At 51.8% G+C, this 17,054-nt stretch overlaps 2 protein-coding genes across 3 annotated transcripts in view; both read left to right on the top strand.

Moving 5' to 3' along the window:
• SHC1 (SHC adaptor protein 1) overlaps positions 1 to 4,234 on the top strand; it is a 28,826-nt gene extending 24,592 nt beyond the window's left edge. Inside the window, exons 11-12 of the mRNA XM_084824882.1 lie at positions 1,533 to 1,786; positions 2,613 to 4,234. Coding sequence (XP_084681008.1) covers positions 1,533 to 1,786; positions 2,613 to 2,741 — 383 coding nt within the window. The 3' untranslated portion in view covers positions 2,742 to 4,234. The remainder of the gene's footprint in view (positions 1 to 1,532; positions 1,787 to 2,612) is intronic.
• A 2,759-nt stretch (positions 4,235 to 6,993) lies between these two features.
• Positions 6,994 to 13,557, top strand: PYGO2 (pygopus family PHD finger 2). Of its 2 annotated transcripts, none has more exons than XM_084824883.1 (3): positions 6,994 to 7,205; positions 9,806 to 9,855; positions 11,240 to 13,557. In XM_084824883.1, exons 1-3 carry the CDS (start codon positions 7,079 to 7,081, stop codon positions 12,329 to 12,331), a joined length of 1,269 nt encoding a protein of 422 aa, XP_084681009.1. In that variant the 5' UTR covers positions 6,994 to 7,078; the 3' UTR covers positions 12,332 to 13,557. The 2 variants fall into 2 exon arrangements, with proteins under 2 accessions (XP_084681009.1, XP_084681010.1); XM_084824884.1 differs by lacking the exon at positions 6,994 to 7,205 and adding an exon at positions 8,572 to 8,646 and having other exon boundaries at positions 11,240 to 13,551.
• Positions 13,558 to 17,054: the final 3,497 nt, after the last annotated feature.

Raw genomic sequence — 17,054 nt, forward strand, 5'->3', positions numbered from 1 at the left:
ATTCCGTTCCTTAACTGAGAAAGGCTCTTGGAGCGGGTTACGTATAATCTATAATATAAGCATAATCTTAATATATAATGTAAGACAGCCCCTGCCCACAGACAGTCTAAAAAGGCACAATGCATAAGGAAAAAGGGGTGGGGAGGGAAAAGGAAAAAATTAAGTAGACTGGTCCTGTTTCCCCTCTCATCTCCCTAGAGGAGGGGTGGGGGTGGTCCAGTTGGAGCAGGGCCCTGATGTTCCCTTCGCCTACTCCTGTCTCCCTCACTCCTGGGGTTCACCAGGATGAGGAAGTCTCCTTGGAATTGACTGGACTCTGATTCAGTTCTTTAAGAAATAATTTTTAAAAGCTAGCAAACGAGGATGCAGTGTTTAATTTTGGCTGCTGTATAAATTATCTCAATGTTTTGTTTCCTCACCAGCCCAAAAATAGTTGAACTGAAGTATTTGATGAGGGGCAAAAAATATCAAGGCCACCATGTCCTGTTTAAAGAAATTCAAAGCTTTAGTGGGCAATTTATATTTATTGAGAGACTTGTACATGTTTTTTAAGGCCAGGCAACTCAATACCGTACAGTCTCCTTCCATTAATTTAAATTTGGGGTGGGGTGGAGTAAATTGAGCCACTGAGAGCTGTTATCAGATTAGGTTAGATCCAGACTTGGTCATACCTAAGAGTAGACCCATTGAAATTAGTGGGATTTGTTAGTCCTGGCTAACTGAAGTCCCATTGGTTCCAGTTGGTCTGCTCTAAGTATGAGTCTGGTCCTGACCCATTAGTTTTAGTATGCTCAGATTTATGCTGCCCCTGTTAACCACTAATTTATTTCACCATAGTTTTAATTTTGATCACAAGGGTAGAAATGGGAAAAGTTTCCATGGGCAAATATAGTCATAGAGAACTTTGCGAGCAAAACCTTTCTACCTCACGTTGCTGACCATGCCTGATACCAGGCTCTTATGTCCAACCTATGTTTTTAATGAAGATTTTGTTTTTAATCTGTACTTTTATTATTGCTAGCTGCCTCAAGCACCATTTTTGGCCAAAGGGTGACATGTGAATTTAAATGAATAGATATATTTCATAAATCAGGGGCGAGCAACTCAGTTGGGCTGTGGGCTGGATGACACCACCACAGGCTGAATGATGTCAGGGGCTTGAGTTGGCTGCTGGAGCGGAGATGACAGTGGGAATTCCCCCAGAGGCGGAGCTGAAGAAGTCAAGCCCCGCCCCCTGGGGGAATCCATGAAGGCTCCCCAGGCTGGATGGAGAACCTCTGTGGGCCACATGAAGCCCATGGGCTGGAGGTCCCCTTCCCAGAACATAAATAATCACTGGGGCTGCTCCTTTTCTGTGGCTTTCCTAGCGAGCACCAGTTAGTGTCATTTGGGGTCCTGATGATTAGAGCTTTCTTCTCTGAATGAATAAAGCAGGTTTCTAGACCTCAGCATTATAGAGAAAGACATCAGGATGTGCTGTGTGTGTGTGTGTCGCTCTCACTAGGTGTCTCTCCCCTCCCCTCCCTCCCCAGAGCCTTTTGAGGATGCCTTGCGGGTGCCGCCTCCCCCTGCCCCACCCGCCCAGCTGGTGGCCTCCATGGAGGAGCAGCTGCGCCGGGAGCCCTGGTACCACGGCCAGATGAGCCGCAAAGAAGCGGAGAAGCTGCTGCAGGCCAACGGGGACTTCCTGGTGCGGGAGAGCACCACTACCCTGGGCCAGTACGTGCTGACCGGGTTGCAGGGGGGGCAGCCCAAGCACCTGCTTCTCGTTGACCCCGAAGGAGTGGTAAGTCTTTCGGGGGGGGGGGGGGCGTTGGAGGCCAGGCTCTCTCTCTGAAAGAAACCCACCCACTTTGATGGGTTTTGTAAAAGCTTCTGTGCAGTGGTTAGAGTGCCAGGCTGGGACTGGGAGACCTTGGTTCTAGGCCCCAGGTGGCCAGGATGCTCTCTGGGTGGCTTTGGGCCAGTCACCAACTCTCAGCTGAACCGACCTCACAGGGTTGTTGGGAGGATAAAATGGAGAGGAGGAGGACCATGGACGTCGCCTAAGGCTTCTTGGAGGAAAAGCAGGATATAAACATAGTAACTCGATTAAAAAATGGTGCCTTCCCGCTTGTGTGTCCCAGCAGCTGGTATACGGAGGCATAGTACTGCCTCTGAACATGACATATCCATTCCTAATTATTGTGGCTAATCAGCACAAAAGAAGGAGCCGTGCTGGATCAGACCAAAGGCCTCTCTAGTCCTGCATTCTGTTTCCACAGTAGCCAGCCAGGTGCCCCAGTGGGAAGCCCACAAGGAGGGCATGAGGGCCATCGCTTTCTCCTGCTGTTGTTCCCCAGCAACTATTATCCAAAGGCTGGGGAGGCCTGAGACCAGTTCCCCCACTTAGCCATGAAACTCCCGTAGGTGACCTGGCTCCAGTTTCTCCCCCCCGCCCCCCTTTTTCTCTCTCAGCCCAGCCTACCCTACAGGGTTGTTGTGAGGGTGAAACGAGCGTCGGGGGAGAGAGCCATGTTTGCCCCCTCGAGCTCCGCAGGAGAAAGCTGGGAGATCGATTTAGTGCTCAGCATGCCCAGTAAACCCCGGGTGTTCCCGTCTCCTCCACGCAGGTCCGGACAAAGGACCACCGCTTCGAGAGCGTCAGCCACCTCATCAGCTACCACATGGACAATCGGCTGCCCATCATCTCAGCGGGCAGCGAGCTTTGCCTACAGCAGCCCGTGGAGCGGAGATCGTGAGGAGGAACGAGGGGGCTGGGAGTGCCGTCCGGAGCTCCCCCCCATCGCCACCTCGCCCCTGGTCTCTGCTGCTCCTCGGCTGGCCCTGCCTTTACGGGTCCTGCTCACACTTTGGCTTGTGCCGCCTCTCCCCCGGCGTCACAGCTTCCTCGACAGCTGCAGCCAGGGTGGTGCTGTCTCTGCCAAAGCATCTCCCTCTGTCCTGAGCTTGGATTCCCCAGCTCCTTTTTGGTAGAAGAAACTTTTGTTTGCCACCAAAAAGGGGTGCACGCTCACACACGCCCCTGCGCTTACTGTCTCGTGGCCCACCGCTACTGTCACTAAGTTCCGGAGCACCTTCCTTCACCTTCCCCAAACACTTGCCAGGGGGGCTTGTCCTCACCGAAGGCGCTTAAGTCCTGATGTCATGGCGCCCTTCCGGTTTCCATGCCTGCAGCTTCCCAAGCTGGGACAAAAGGACCCCAAATGTTACCTGTGCCCCCGCCACGTAACCTCACCTGCCTGTTCCTGACCTTTTTCAGTAGCAGGGGGTAAAATGACCATTCCTGCCCTCGCCGAATCTTCTTGCGACCGATTCAACTCATGCCAAAGCCCCAGATCATGTTTCTTTTGTGAGAGGGAGAAGAGCGGCGGGGTGGGGTGGGGGAAGAGGGAGGGAAGCGATGGCCTCTTTCCCTTTTTTTAAAAGCACAAAAAGGAAGGTAAAGCCCAGGCCCCAAATGTCTAACCCAACCATCGCCTCACTTTACATATTAACTCTGTGTGCCTTGACCCTTTTATAGGTCTGAGATTTTATGCAAACCCCCTCCTGCCCGGGCAGCCTTGGCCTATTTTGGAGGTTAAGTGGGGTAGGGGGAAGAGAAGCTGTTCTCCTTCTCTTCCCTCCCTCCCCAAATCCGCCACAGTCCCCAGGACCTGCACAGCTGCCATGGCTCTGGCAATCCCACCCTGCTTCCCTGGGTGCGCTCCTTGGCAAAGACAGGCTGAGCTGCCTTGGGCAAGGGGCTTAATTTGGGCCATGCCCTACACTACATTTCCTTCCCGCCCCCCACCCTCCAAAGCACAGTCTCAGCACAGAGGCCCCTCAGGATTATGGGATGCTCATTCATGAGCTTGAGGACTTTCCACAAGGATGCCAGCTCAGAGGCTGGAGCTCCCAGAAGCGCCCAAAGGACCTGGGGAGCGGGAGAGAAGAAGAAAGATGTAACCATGCAGTGCTCAGGCTGCTCCCCTCCCCTTCCTTCCCCAGGTCTGTACATAAGTTTGATAAGTTAGTGTTGCATGTACGTTGTTATACTCCAGAAGCCAAAGTGTAGCCCCCACCCCAATCTCTGATCACTGTGCCTGTCCCACCATTCCGTGGGGCTTCATTTTCACCTCACTCCCCCCCCCCCCGGCCCCTATCCTATACACTCACTTTGTATTGGTTTGTTTTTATCTTGATTATACCAAAGGAACCCAATGGTTATTATTAAAGTTGGTATTTCTTTAGCCTTTGGCTGCCAGAAGCTACTTTGGGGTGGGGTGGGGCAGAGGAAACTTGGACACCACAGAGGCAGGGTGAGGGTGGGAGAATGCGACTGTTGCCGCCCCCGCTCACAAGATCGTGACAAGGACGTTGGCTCAGCGGGCCGCTCAGCAGCGGTTTCTGTGCTGCTGCTTAGTTTACAGAATTGAGGAATTATTGTCTGCACCAGGGACGGGCAGCTTGCGGCCCTTCGTGCCTTTTGGCCTTCAACTCCCATCAACCCTCACCCTTGGCTATGCTGGCTAGGGCTGATTGGAGCTGTGGTCCTTTGGATGCTTTGGCCTGCAAGTTCCCCACCCCTGGACTACACACTGATGAGTTTGCACACAATGATAAGCCAGGGTTCCTGGCTGGCTTGTTAGGAACCCTGGCTTGTCGTGAGCAAGGCCGTGGGATTGTGCACACTGCTCGATCGCTCCCACCACAGGCGGGAGCGGCTAAACAAACCACGGACCTTCTCATCTGTGGTTTGCTTACCTGGATGTGCAAACCTGGAACTCAGGCTTATCTCTCTCCCCAACAAGCCCGCGTCATAACTCACGTGTCTTTGTTGAGGTAGGATTCTGGCTTGCCAGGTGAGAGACAAGCTAGAGTTTCAGGGTTTCACAGCATGCCTTGTTTAGCCATTCCTGCCTGCAGTGAGAGCGATGGAATTCTTAAGAATTCCAGCTTACCATTACATGCGTACTGGAGATTCTGTGGCTTGGACCTGGGACCTTGTGTGAGCTTACAGCTCTTTCCTAAAGGGAATGTTCCTTTGCCACAGAGTTGAACTGGCAGCCTAAGAGTGCCTCTATGCAAGCTACAGCCCTCTACTAGCCAAACTTTCAAAGGGCAATTAGAGGTGCAGCCCTATCGGATGTGCGTCAGCCTACGCGGAGCGGGAGGAGTGCAGAGGTGATCTTTGCCTCCGCACTCCTCCCACTCTGCATTTTTGCAGAGGGGCAGGGAAGGAGGCTGGGGAGGCCAGAGGATTCTTGGTGAGCCAGCCTCCCCACCCACAGAACTGCCCTCTTTCCCTCCTCTCTGAGGTCATTTTTGCGACCTTGAAGAGGCAGCTGGTGCGGTTCTCTCGGTGCCAGCTGGAAGGGGGAGGAGGCGGAGAGCTCGGGCTCCTGGGTCCGAGTGCTGTCTCCAGCCTCAGATCTAGGAATCTGAAATACTCCATGGCCCCCCAGACTCTGTCTAGGGACCATGGGATTGCTTTCCAAGTAGAGCAGTGAGTATCTTCTCTCTGATGCTAATCGGGGGGGGGGGGGGGTTAGGAGCAGGGAAACGTTGACAACCAACACCACAAAAGTAGAAGAAATGGCTTTGGTTAATCAAGTATGGATTTAAAATCCAGGAAGATACAATTGGAAGGACAAGCAAAATGGAAAGAAGGATCACACAGTTCCCCAAGTTAATAGTCTACCCTTGTAGTTGTGTTGATTTTCTAAGGTTTTGAGTTTTATAACTCAAAACCTTGTCTTCTTTTACAGTTACTATTTAGACCAGTAAAAGGTTAAGTTCTTTGTCTTGATTTATTTTCCTCACAGGAACTTTTATTTAAAAAATAAATACAACGTTGCAACATTTAAAGGCACCCCTGATCAACCAGCAGACTTTAAAAATTTGTATTTTTAATACAAGGACTGATTAAAAACACTTCAGGTGGGGATGGTTCTCACTCGGTTTCCCTGACAATAAAAAACTGCAGAGACAAAACCCATTCTTGAGGTCAACGGGGCTTGTAGGTAAGTGCAGATGCGCTGGATTGCAACTCCCAGCATGCTAGTCGGGGCATGCTGGGAGCTGTAGTCCAATACATCTGAAGGTGAGGGAAGGCTGGTCTGTGTAGAATTGCAGCCTACACTTTCATAGTTGGACAGCCCTAATACCCCTACCTGGGTTGTCTATTTGCATAAATATGCAAATCATATTGTACAAATAAGCAAATCACACGGCATAAATAGTAGATTATGCTGGCACCTTGGTGCTGTAGAGATCCTGCATTTCTATAGCATCAAAGCTGCGTATTCCTTCTCCCGCCGTCCTCCCTGTATTGTGCGCTTGCTCGTCGATACGGAATTTGAGTCTGTCTGTGCGCCGCAGCCTTCTGGTCGTGCCTACAGCTCCCATGATGCCGTAGGACACGGGCGTTCCTATTGGACAATGACCTTTCGTTCCTTTATGCTGACTGGCCAGCTGCTGGGTCTACCGGAGGCAACAGCAGACCTTCACCCTCAGATTTTCCCCGCCTCTTCGGAATCTCCCATCGGAGAGGGAGGGTGTGTGTCTCGTTCCTTCTAAAATCCACCCAACAACGGGCTGTAGGCTTATAGCCTTCAGACTTTGACTTGATTCTCAGCCGCCTCAGTTCAGTAAGGAATTTAAGAAGAGCTTATTGCGACGCTTCCCTTCCCACCTCCCGCTGACAAAATGGTACCTTCCGTTCACCCTCCAATTCAGCCTCTCTATTGGCTGAGTCAGTCACTTCATAGAGCTAGGAAAAGAGCGCACCTTGTCACTTCCGGCTTGGAACACCGAGCGGCTGTCCTAACTCTCTCGCTTCCAGCGCCCAGTATAACGTAGCCGACTGGCGACTTTTCAAAAATCCCGTCTCAAGCTCCACCATAGAGAGGATCGAGGCCTAGAGCGGCCATGATTTGAGACCCGTATTCAAAATGGCGGCGTTAACCGGAAGCGGAGGCGCTCTGTCCCCTCGTCTCCACCTGCTTCCGCTTCCGGTCGCGATGGTGCGGTCGGCGCCTCCCCGGTCCTCTTAGCTGCGCCTCCTTTCCTCCCCCCTTCCCCGTCCCCCCCTCTTATGGCGGCCCCGCACCCCGACAAGCTGGAGGGGGGAGTAGGCCCAGCCCCGCCGCCTCCGGGTCCGCCGCCGCCACCGCCGCCGGGCAGCATCTCCGTAGGGCCAGGCCGCAAGCAGGGCAAGGCCGGTAAGCGCGGGGCGGGGGGGCGTTGCCATGGAGACGGGGGGAGTGCGGGCCGGGGGTTCGTGGTGCCGCGGCTGCGGCCGTCTCGCTTTGGCTTTTTATCCTCTGGCGTGTTGTGCTTTCTGGGAAGCCGGAGCCATTCAATGCTGCGGGGCTCCCTAGCCGAGTGCGCGCAGGCCTCTGTTTTTTGGTAGTCTTTTTTTTGTTTTAAAGAAGCAGGCTGGCAGGCAGAAGTGCAGCAGGAAAGCCTCGACCCCCCCCCCCAACGCAACCATGTTGTTTCCATGAGGGCCTGGCAGGCAGAAATGCAGCAGGCAAAGCTTCTGCCATTCCCAGTCACAACCATGTTATTCCCATGAGGGAATGGGGAGCTTCACTGTTTAGCTTTCAGCGTGGCAACTAATTTAAAAGCTCTAAGGTTGTAACCCTATGTGCACTTACCTGGGAATAAGTCCCATGGAATCTCATAGGACTTACTCTCCGGTAGGTGCGCACAGGGTTGCTCTGTAAAGCAAGATAAGGGAGACTTCAGGCTGGCAAGACCTATTTTGTTCGTTTTAGCTTTTCCTAATCCTTAAATCCACCAACTGGAGCCAGGTGCAAAATAGTGACTTGGGTGGGTGGACATATGCTAAGAATTAAGGAACTGAGAGCCTCTGAGGATATCCTCAGCCCAGAAATTGGTGTCTCAAGTAGAATATAGTAGGGCATTAATGGCAATTGCTGGAATATATCACACTGGAAGCAGTGATGTGGATTTTCCAGAAAATTTTGAGCTGGAAATTAAGCTAATTTGACTCAGGAGGAAATAGAGATGCAAAATTTGGGGGTGGGGGGACATGTTTTTCCTGTTTTCCCCAAGGACTTTTTGGAACAATTGTTCCAGTTGTTTTGGAACCATTGGAAAATGCGGGGTGGGGGGATGGATTATGAAAACTTTTTCTTCAGAACGATGAATAAAATGTTTAAGACAAGGTATTCCTATGTTGCTACCTGGCCTTTACTCCCCCAGAATTATTTCTAAGAACTATATAATGTAAGACTAGAGATGTAAAATTCCGGGGAAGTTTGAAGCCATGGGCCAAAATGGTTTTTAATTTTTTCTGTAAGATTCCCAACATAGCTATTTCTTCCATATGAAGAAACAACAGAAGAAGGGAAGTGGAGATAGGGAAGTGGCAAGAACATTTACTCTCAGTTCAGTTATATGCAATTAGGCTTCATTTCAGTCAAGGGGGGCCTAGTGTGGTGTCATGGTTAGAGTGTTGGACTGGGACATGGAAGATCTGGATTCTAGTCCCCGCTCGGCCATGAAGTTCACTGGGTGATTTTGGGCCAGTCACTGACTCTCAACCTAACCTGCCTCACTGAGTTGTTGTGAGGAAAAAATGGAGAGGAGGAGGACCATGTAAGCCATCTTGGGTTCCTTGAAAGAAATAAAAAGGTGGGATATAAATGTAATCATAATAATAATTATAATTATAATAATGGGTTGTGTTAGGGGCTTCTTAAGGGAGTAATGACAGAGAGTAAGGGAGGTGGCATGGCACAACTGTTCTGGGAGGCAATTCCAGACATAAGACAGGCTGAGGACATGCAGTTCAGGGTGTCAAGTTGAGGCCAGATCTTAAGGTCAGTGTAAAAACGTATTAAGAGCCCTGCTGGGTGAAACCAAAGGTCCTTTTAGTCCTATTTCCAACAGTGACCAGTGGAATACTTCCAGTAAGTACACAAGCAGGGCAGGAAGGCAGAAGGGTTGCCCAGATGTTTGCCTCCCCTTCCCTGTTTGCAGTGGGTATTTCTGGAGGTTTAATTTAGCAATAATGTCTAATTGCTGTCGATAGACACACCTGCCTTGAATTTATTGAATTCTTTATAGTAGGGGTGGGCAATCTGTGGCCCTCCAGATGTTGTTTGACGCCAACTCCTAACAGCCCCACCACCATGGCCAATGGCCAGGGATGAGAGGAGTTTCAGTCCAATAACATCTGGAAGGCTAAGGCTAAGAACAGCTTTGCTGGATTGAGCCATGGTTTCACCTTATCCAGCATTTCATTTTCCACTGTGGGAAGCCAGATGCTGCTTCGAAATCCACAAGCTGGGCCTGAGGGTAAAGCCCCCTCCCTTACTGTTTGTAAACCCCCACCCCACCCAGCAAGTGATTCAGAGGAATACCTCCTCTTTACCTAAGAGGTTCTATTCAGCTAGCATGACTAACAAGCTTATCTTGGTGAGTTTGTCTTAATCCCCCTTCCCTGTCGCAACATCCTGTGGCAGTGGAATACAGTTAAGTAATTATGCATTTTGCAAAGAATGTCTTTCATGTAGTCTGTCTGAAGACTTTGGAAAAGTTAGATAGCATTACCCCCACCCCAGGCAACCAGGCAGGAAACAACCTTATAGAAGTAGGTTTCCGTTTTTCAAAGTCACAAATGACTTATCTGTAGACAGGCAAGCGACTTAAAAGGGCGGGGCGGGGGGTGGGGACTAGTACCTTCAGCAGACTTTGTTGCAAGGCAGCGTTGGGGAAGTTCAGCTGGTGGGTGGACGGCTGGCCTTGGGCTTCAGCACTGATGTTTCCATTCCCCTTTCCCTCTGATTAGGCCTTCAAATGAAGAGCCCAGAGAAGAAGCGCCGCAAGTCCAATACACAGGTAACGTGTGTGTGTGTGTGAGCACCATGCATGAATCCGGTAACATGCATGTGTAGAGCCTCCTCTAAGTTTCACTGTCCAGCTCCTGATCTCAGCAATCCTGGATTTCATTCATACACACTTTAGTTTTCTTTTGATTTAGATTTAATTTTATCCCAGCCATGCATTATCTTCGAACCAACCTCATGATACTATTTTGTGTGTGTGGTTTTTGTTTACTGGTTTGTTTTTATTCTTTTGTAACCCGCTTCAGGATTTGTTTTAAGTGAGAAGTGGTATATAGGTATTGCTAATAAATAGATTCAGATTTCTGAATCTATTTATTTCTATCTGTCTCCTTCATGCAAGTCCTATGTACTTGCTGCTGTCATTTGTATGGTTTGTAAAGCTTCAGTTGATCAGAACATTTAATGTTTTGTTTTGCATGAAAACACAGCTTTGTAACTTAAAAGTTGCAGTAATAGCAGTAAAAAACAGTATTCACTTTAAGTCAAACACTGTCTGTTATGGCTTGCTGTGTGTGCTTCCTGGACAGCACCCATTGTTGGTATTTCTGCTTTGTTTTGCGTTTTTTTAAACAACACCTTACTGCAAGAGGTGGCATGGTAGGGGAGAGCACAGTATGAGGGCAGGTGGTTGGGTTCAGAGCATTTTGCAGAATGAGGTGGTAACAATTCAGGACCATACTGTTTTGTCCTTGTATCCTCCTTGAGCGTTACATGCAGAATGGTTTGATACACACTCAATTGCCTGATTCAGATGTTATAAGTCAGAATTCTATAGAATTCTAGTGTATCAGGAATGAGCAAGCGTGTTGATGTGTGCTGCTTGAACACTCCCACTTGAGTCCTCCTCCCAGCAGAAGAAACTAAACAAACCAGGAAATCTCCACCCGTGGTGTGTGTAGTGTTACGCCCAAGCCGAGATCCCTGGCTTGTTGCTCTCTAAACAGACCAGAATCTTAAGCCAAGAATAGCCTCTCTTAGGGGAGAAACAAGCCAATGATCTCATTTTGGTCATATTGCTGAACAAACCACAGGTGGAGGTTTCCTGGTTTGTTTAGTCTCTCCTGATAGTGGGAGGAGCCAAGCATGAGTGATCAAGCAGTGTGCGCCATAGCGTACTTGCTCATTCCTCTCATGGTACTATATTCTGTGTATGTGTGTGGTCTTTTTTGTTTTGTTTCTTTTTGTTCCGTTGTAAAATGGTTTGGGCTTTGTTTCAGATGAGAAGCAGTATATAAATATTGCTAATACATAAATAAATACATCATTCCCAATGGCTGTGGAAACTGCTGGCTTACTGTTAACTCTGAACCAGCCGTATATGTCGGGTGGGACCCCCTCTTACCTTTAGGGCTTACCGTTGTGTCTTCTCCTTGCAGGGCCCCGCCTATTCCCACCTCTCGGAGTTCGCTCCTCCGCCGACTCCCATGGTCGACCACCTGGTGGCATCAAACCCCTTTGAGGATGACTTCGGGCCCCCCAAAGTTGGCTCTGCGTCTGCGCCGTTCCTCGGCAACCCTGGGCCATTTGGGAACTTCCGCATGCAGGGGGCAATCGGGCCCCAGGTCCCACCCGGCTATGGCGGAGGGCCTCAGCCCATGCGGAGGCAGCCGCCCCCCTTTGGACCAAGCCAGATGGGCCCGGCCTTTAACCTGCCCCCCCAGAATCCCGCTTACGTGCAGCCTGGCGGAATGGGGTTTGGGGGCCAGCCGTTTGGCCAGCCCCTGGGGCAGAACTTCAGCCCCCCCAGTGGACAGCTGATGCAGGGGCCTATGGGTGGCTTTGGCCCCATGATCTCCCCGACCATGGGGCAACCCCCACGTGGAGGAGACATGGGCCCGGGGCCGACCCTCAACCCGCCTGGGGGACCACCAATGGCCCAGCGGTTCAGCCAGCCTGGCAACCTCTTCGGACAGTCGCCCATGCAGCAGCGTCCCAACCCAAACCTCCCCAACCTGCCCCCCAACCCCAGCCCCTTTCCTGGGCCTGACCCCAGCTTCCCCCCCAGCAGCGAAGACAATGGGGGCGGCAAGCCCCTGAACCCACCCCCCAGCACCTTCAGCCAGGAGCAGCACACAGGGTCGCCAGCCGCCGTCAATGGCACCCAGCAGCCTGCCTTTGCGCCCAACAGCGCAGGCCACGGCGGCACCAGCACCCCAGAGGCCAACAGCCTGCCTCCATCCAGCAAGGCCGCTGGCAACTCAGGGCACCAGCCACCACCCGGGCTTGTGTACCCCTGCGGGGCCTGCCGCAGCGAGGTCAATGATGACCAGGATGCCATCCTGTGCGAGGCCTCGTGCCAGAAGTGGTTCCATCGGGAGTGCACAGGCATGACGGAGAACGCCTACGGCCTGCTGACCACCGAGGCCTCAGCCGTCTGGGCCTGCGACTTCTGCCTGAAGACCAAGGAGATCCAGTCGGTCTACTTCCGTGAAGGCGTGGGCCAGTTGGTGGCCACCAATGACGGCTGAGTGGCCATGCGTGGGCAGGACGGGACGCTGAGCCTTGATAGGCCGCCGGACGCTCTTTGGCTTGGGCCATGGACCTCACGCCCTGCACAAACACACACACACCAGCACATCAGACAGGAGGAGCAAACCCTTTGTCGGTGGGGAGTGAACTGCTTGGTGGGAGGGCAGAGAGAGCCCTTGCCCATTCGCTGATGCGTTGAAAGGTTTGTGTCCTCCAGAAACTGGGGCTTTTATTCCAGGGGGCCTCTCACCCCATACCTGGATAACAGGCGCAGTTTTGAAGTGGGGTCGGTGGTGACCTAGCAGCAGCTGCCGCTACGTACAGGTTGCCCCTGCAGAAGTCGCTGAGCCAGCACATGCCTCGAGCAACGTTCTTTGAGCGTCGCCCTCACAGCATTCCTTCTCTCTCGTTCCCTCCTCTGCCCTCATTCAGACCACTACTGTGTTTTTAAGCTGTAAAATGGACAATCTTGGGTAGCCATCTCTACCTTTCCTCCCTCACACATGGAGGTTTGATGGTTTTCATAATGAAATGGGAGAGGTGGTGAGTATTCACAGTCCCCGCTACTCTTCGATCTTCCTCTCTCCCCACCGGGGTTTATTCTGTCCTCTGGCCCAGAGTGCTTGCCCCGGCCGGGAGGGATTTAGCAAAGCCTGGAAAGCAGCTACTGTTGCGGCTTGGACCGGTTTCTTCCCAGCCCTTCACTGGTGCGTCTAGCAAAGTCTTCAGAGAGGAGGACCCCATCCCCAGAATGCTGCATGGCTCCTGCTGTCGTTGGTTCTGCTTCCAGCTCTCGTGCTTGGAATGATCAGCAGCAGCCTGCCAAACTGAACCGTTGTGGGAAGGGGCTGAAAATGGAGTCCACTGTGCCTTCATGAAAAGGACACAAGTGTGGGAATGGACCAAATAGCAATCAGAGCCTCTCCCTGTTGCAAGGGGCATTCAAAAAGAGCCATGCAAGAGAAACTTGTGGACATCTTTAAAAAAAGAGGAAAAAATCTTTCAATGATTTTCCTATCCCTGATCTTTGTGTGTGTTTTGTTTTGTTTTTTTTGGTCAAATGGTTTCTGATGTGATTTTGATAACTGTTTCTATCCTGCTGGACCTTTGATGGGAAAAGAATTTGAGGGGGGGTGGAGTGGGGGGCATAGCTGGATTTATACACACACAACCTCCCTTCTCTCTTTGTTTTTATGTGAGAACACTAAAAGAAAAATTTTGTACCATCCTGTTTAAAAAGTCATTCGAAAGGCGCGGGGACAGGGGGAGAGTTTCTTGTGCCTGCACGGGTGTGAAGATTTGTTATTTGTGTTCGAGGTGGACTTCTTCTCCGTGGCTCTAGAGGGCACACTAGAACCAGGGGGCGGAAATGGCAGGGAAGCAGATTCCGGCTAAACAGTAGCAGAAACGTCCTCACGGGAAGAGGTGTTCAATGGCAGAACAGGCCGCCTCAGCATGTGGTGGTGAGATCTCATGGGCTTGGAGGTATTTAAGCAGAGGCTAGATGGGCCATCTGTCAGGGATGCTAGAAGAGTCCTGCATTCTGCATGGGTTTTGACTGAATGACTTATAGTGGCTCTTCCAACTCTGTGCTTTGAAGGTGTTTGCCTTTTACTGTTCATTTATTTAATATCCTACCTTTCCTCCCTAATGAGAGTCGATTGGGTTTTCAGGCCATCTCCCATCCAGACCAGGACTTGCCTTAGCTTTGGTAAGTTGGCTGCACTATATGCCATCATGCAGTGCCCTGCAACTCTCTTTTGAATGAGTATAGCTTCAAGCCCGTTTTGACTAATGCCATATAAGCTGCTCTGGGACTTGTCCCATCGCCAGGAGGATCCCCTGTACAAGTCTTGCCTCTCCCATAAACTCCTAGGCAAGCTGTCCAGTCCCTCTCTGTACAGTATGAGGGGAGGGGGGGTGGAAGCAAAAGCTGACCTACCTTCCTGGCTTGTTCTAAGGCAGACAGAGAGCATGCAGGTAAAACACCTTGAATGTTCTCAAGCACTGTGCAGTGTGCTGGGTTTCCACAGCTGTGGAGCAAACCAAATACCAAGCAGCATGCCTAAGGACCCCAGAAGGGGAACATAAGCTCCCTTGTGCTGAATTGAACCATTGGTTCCTCGAGTTCAGTTTTGGCTACCCCAGGGATGGGCTAGCATTCTGTTGTGGATGGGGCGGGCACATTGCTCCCCGCAGAAGGAGCCCTTTGGGGGCCACACGAATGGGTGGGGCTGCTTGATGGATGCAGCCTGGACACTTGCAGCCACTCACATGTATTCAGTCTTGGGGTGGTGGAAGGGAGCTCCGTTTTGGAGACGTTCTTGGGGGACTACTTCCCAGGGGTGGATGGTGCTGAAAGCAAAAGGGATGAGGGCAAACCAGAGCATTTTAGCATTTAAAGCTCTTCCTGGCAGTAGCAAAGTCTTAGGAGAGGCATTTCAACTTTTTAGAATGGAGGGAAAGCTGGAAAACTACCAAGAGGTCTGGGGAAAACTGGGTGGGCTGGATTTGGCCCTGCCTCAGGTCCTGAATGTTCCCTTGTGCGTTGGGAAGCCCAACTCAGCTGTGAAAGATGGTGTTGAAGGGAGATCAGACATTGGTGGAAGATCGGTTACTTGCCATGAGAGCTATTCGCTGGCGGTCTGCTGGGAAGCAGCAATGGGAGAGGGCCAGTGACTTCAAGCCCCATTTGTGGGCTTCCTGGAGGTTGTTCTTAGCCACTGTAAGATGCTGGGCTGGGTGGGCACTTGGTCCAATCCAGCAGGAGTTGAAATAATCACCCTAAGGGTGCAATCCTGTGCATGTTCAGACAAAACCCTACAACTCCCAGCATTCTCCAGCTAAAAGACCTATTTAACAGCCCTTCCCTGGCTCCCATGTTCTGCCCCCAAATCATGCTGGCTAGGTTGCACTGTTCCCAAGCCACACAAATGTCCACTGCCCTGCCAGGAAAGCCAAGGCTCCGGACTACAGGAGAGTGAGCTCAGCCCCCCCCCCCCAGTATTTATGTTCCTTTTGTTCTCTTCCTTGAAGCCTAGTAACAAAGTGGCACCTTTCATCCTCTGTTTCCTTTTCAAAATGAGCCCTTTGGCTCGCTTGGCAAATCTTTGGTGCCAGGCAAACTTTGCTGCCAAGGATGGTTCTGGACTGCTGAAATGGTCAGTGAAAAGGCCTGTGAAGGACTTAATATTTAAAGCTGTAGTTAATTTGTTACATTTATAGCGGCCCTTTCCTCCAAGGAGCCCAAGGCATCGTACATAATCCTCCTCCCTTGTTATCTTCACAACAACCCTGTGAAGTAGGTTAGCGAGGGTCAGTGACTGGGCCAAAACCACCCAGAGAGCTTCAAGGCTGACTGGGGACTAGAACCTGGGTTTCCCCAAGTTCCAGGACAATGCTAACCACTACACCACGCTGGCACCAGTTTTGGCAGCTGTGGTGCTTTTGTGGTGCAGTTCCAAGTAGGGAATGGGAATGCTTGGGACAGAGAGGACAGGGGGAGCCTTCTTGCAGTGTAGAACAGGGGAGCGGACTCCAGGATTCATTTTGGTTTGTTTTTTTTAGTAAAACCTTGAGGTCTGCCACCCAGGCAAGTGCAGAATAGCAGGCACAGGGGTAGAGCTGGCTGCAAATGGTGACTCGGGGTGGAGAAAATGACCTGTGCTCCCCTAAGTCACACACTCTGACAACTTACCTATACAAGTGCAAATCTACATTTGAGTAACTATGGATCAGGGACTCTAAAAAGCTGCCGGCAGAGCTGCACGGAGACTAGGTCGAATGCTCGCGTATGCGTATGAATGCGCGAGTGTGGGCAAGACTCGCGTTTTATAGGCGAGGAGCACCGAGGCTGGCAGATGAGCGGTAAGCCAGTGTAGCGTAGCGGCGAGAGTGACGGACTGGGAGCCGGGAGATCCGGGTTCTAGTCCCCACTCGGCCATGGAAGCTCACTGGGGGACTCTGGGCCAGTCACAGACTCTCAGCCCAGCCCACCCCACAGGGTTGTTGTTGTGAGGAAACAACGGTGAGGAGGAGGATACTGTAAGCCGCCTTGAGTTCCTTGCGAGAGGGAGAAAGGCGGGGTATAAATGCAATAAATAAAATGAAATAAATAAATAAGCGATGAACCCATTCCCGAGAGGGCTTTTTGGCATTCTTTTTAAGATTCTCACGTTTCCTTCAGCTACTGGAAGCCTGAATCCCCTCCGCTTCCAAGTCACTCGGAGATCTGCCAGTACTTCCTAGCGTCGTCCGGCGGTGCGGCTCTGCACCTCCTGCCCCCCCGCCCAGCCTGGGAGCTGCAGCCCAGTTCACCCAGAGGGCGTCTCGCCCGCTCGCTTCAAAGCGTGGCCCGCCGGCGCTGCTGCAGGCGCGCTGCGGGGCCCTCCGGCTCATTCCGCTGCGCCGGGATGCAGACCCCCGCCCCGAAGGCGCCGCTGTGGGAAAGTATTGGGGGGGGGCGGGGAGAGAAACCGCTTGCTCTGCGCTGCTGCCGACCCCGGTCCTTGTGAGTGCTGGCCCTGAGCTCTCCAGAGAGGGGGCCTAAAGGCACCCCTTTCGCTGGCATGTGGGTGCTTCGGAGTTGCGTAGACCCCTCGAGCAGGCAGGCGCTGCTCGCAGCCTGGAAGGGCAGGGGGTCCTTCCTCCAAAGCACGCCTGGGCAGAGAGAGGTGTCTGGCCGCCCTCCCAACCGGCTGTCGCTGCCCGTCTCTCCCCAGC

Source organism: Heloderma suspectum, chromosome 17 (assembly GCF_057233095.1).
Source record: "Heloderma suspectum isolate Gila_16-S chromosome 17, 16-S_ref, whole genome shotgun sequence".
Classification (NCBI taxonomy): Eukaryota; Metazoa; Chordata; class Lepidosauria; order Squamata; family Helodermatidae; genus Heloderma; species Heloderma suspectum.

Excerpts from the sequence above, each read along its gene's own strand:
- PYGO2 (XM_084824883.1), top strand. The coding sequence starts at position 7,079 with ATGGCGGCCCCGCACCCCGACAAGCTGGAGGGGGGAGTAGGCCCAGCC. Across the intron at positions 7,206-9,805 it reads CCGCAAGCAGGGCAAGGCCG|GCCTTCAAATGAAGAGCCCA; the intron begins GTAAGCGCGGGG and ends CCCTCTGATTAG. Across the intron at positions 9,856-11,239 it reads GCCGCAAGTCCAATACACAG|GGCCCCGCCTATTCCCACCT; the intron begins GTAACGTGTGTG and ends TTCTCCTTGCAG.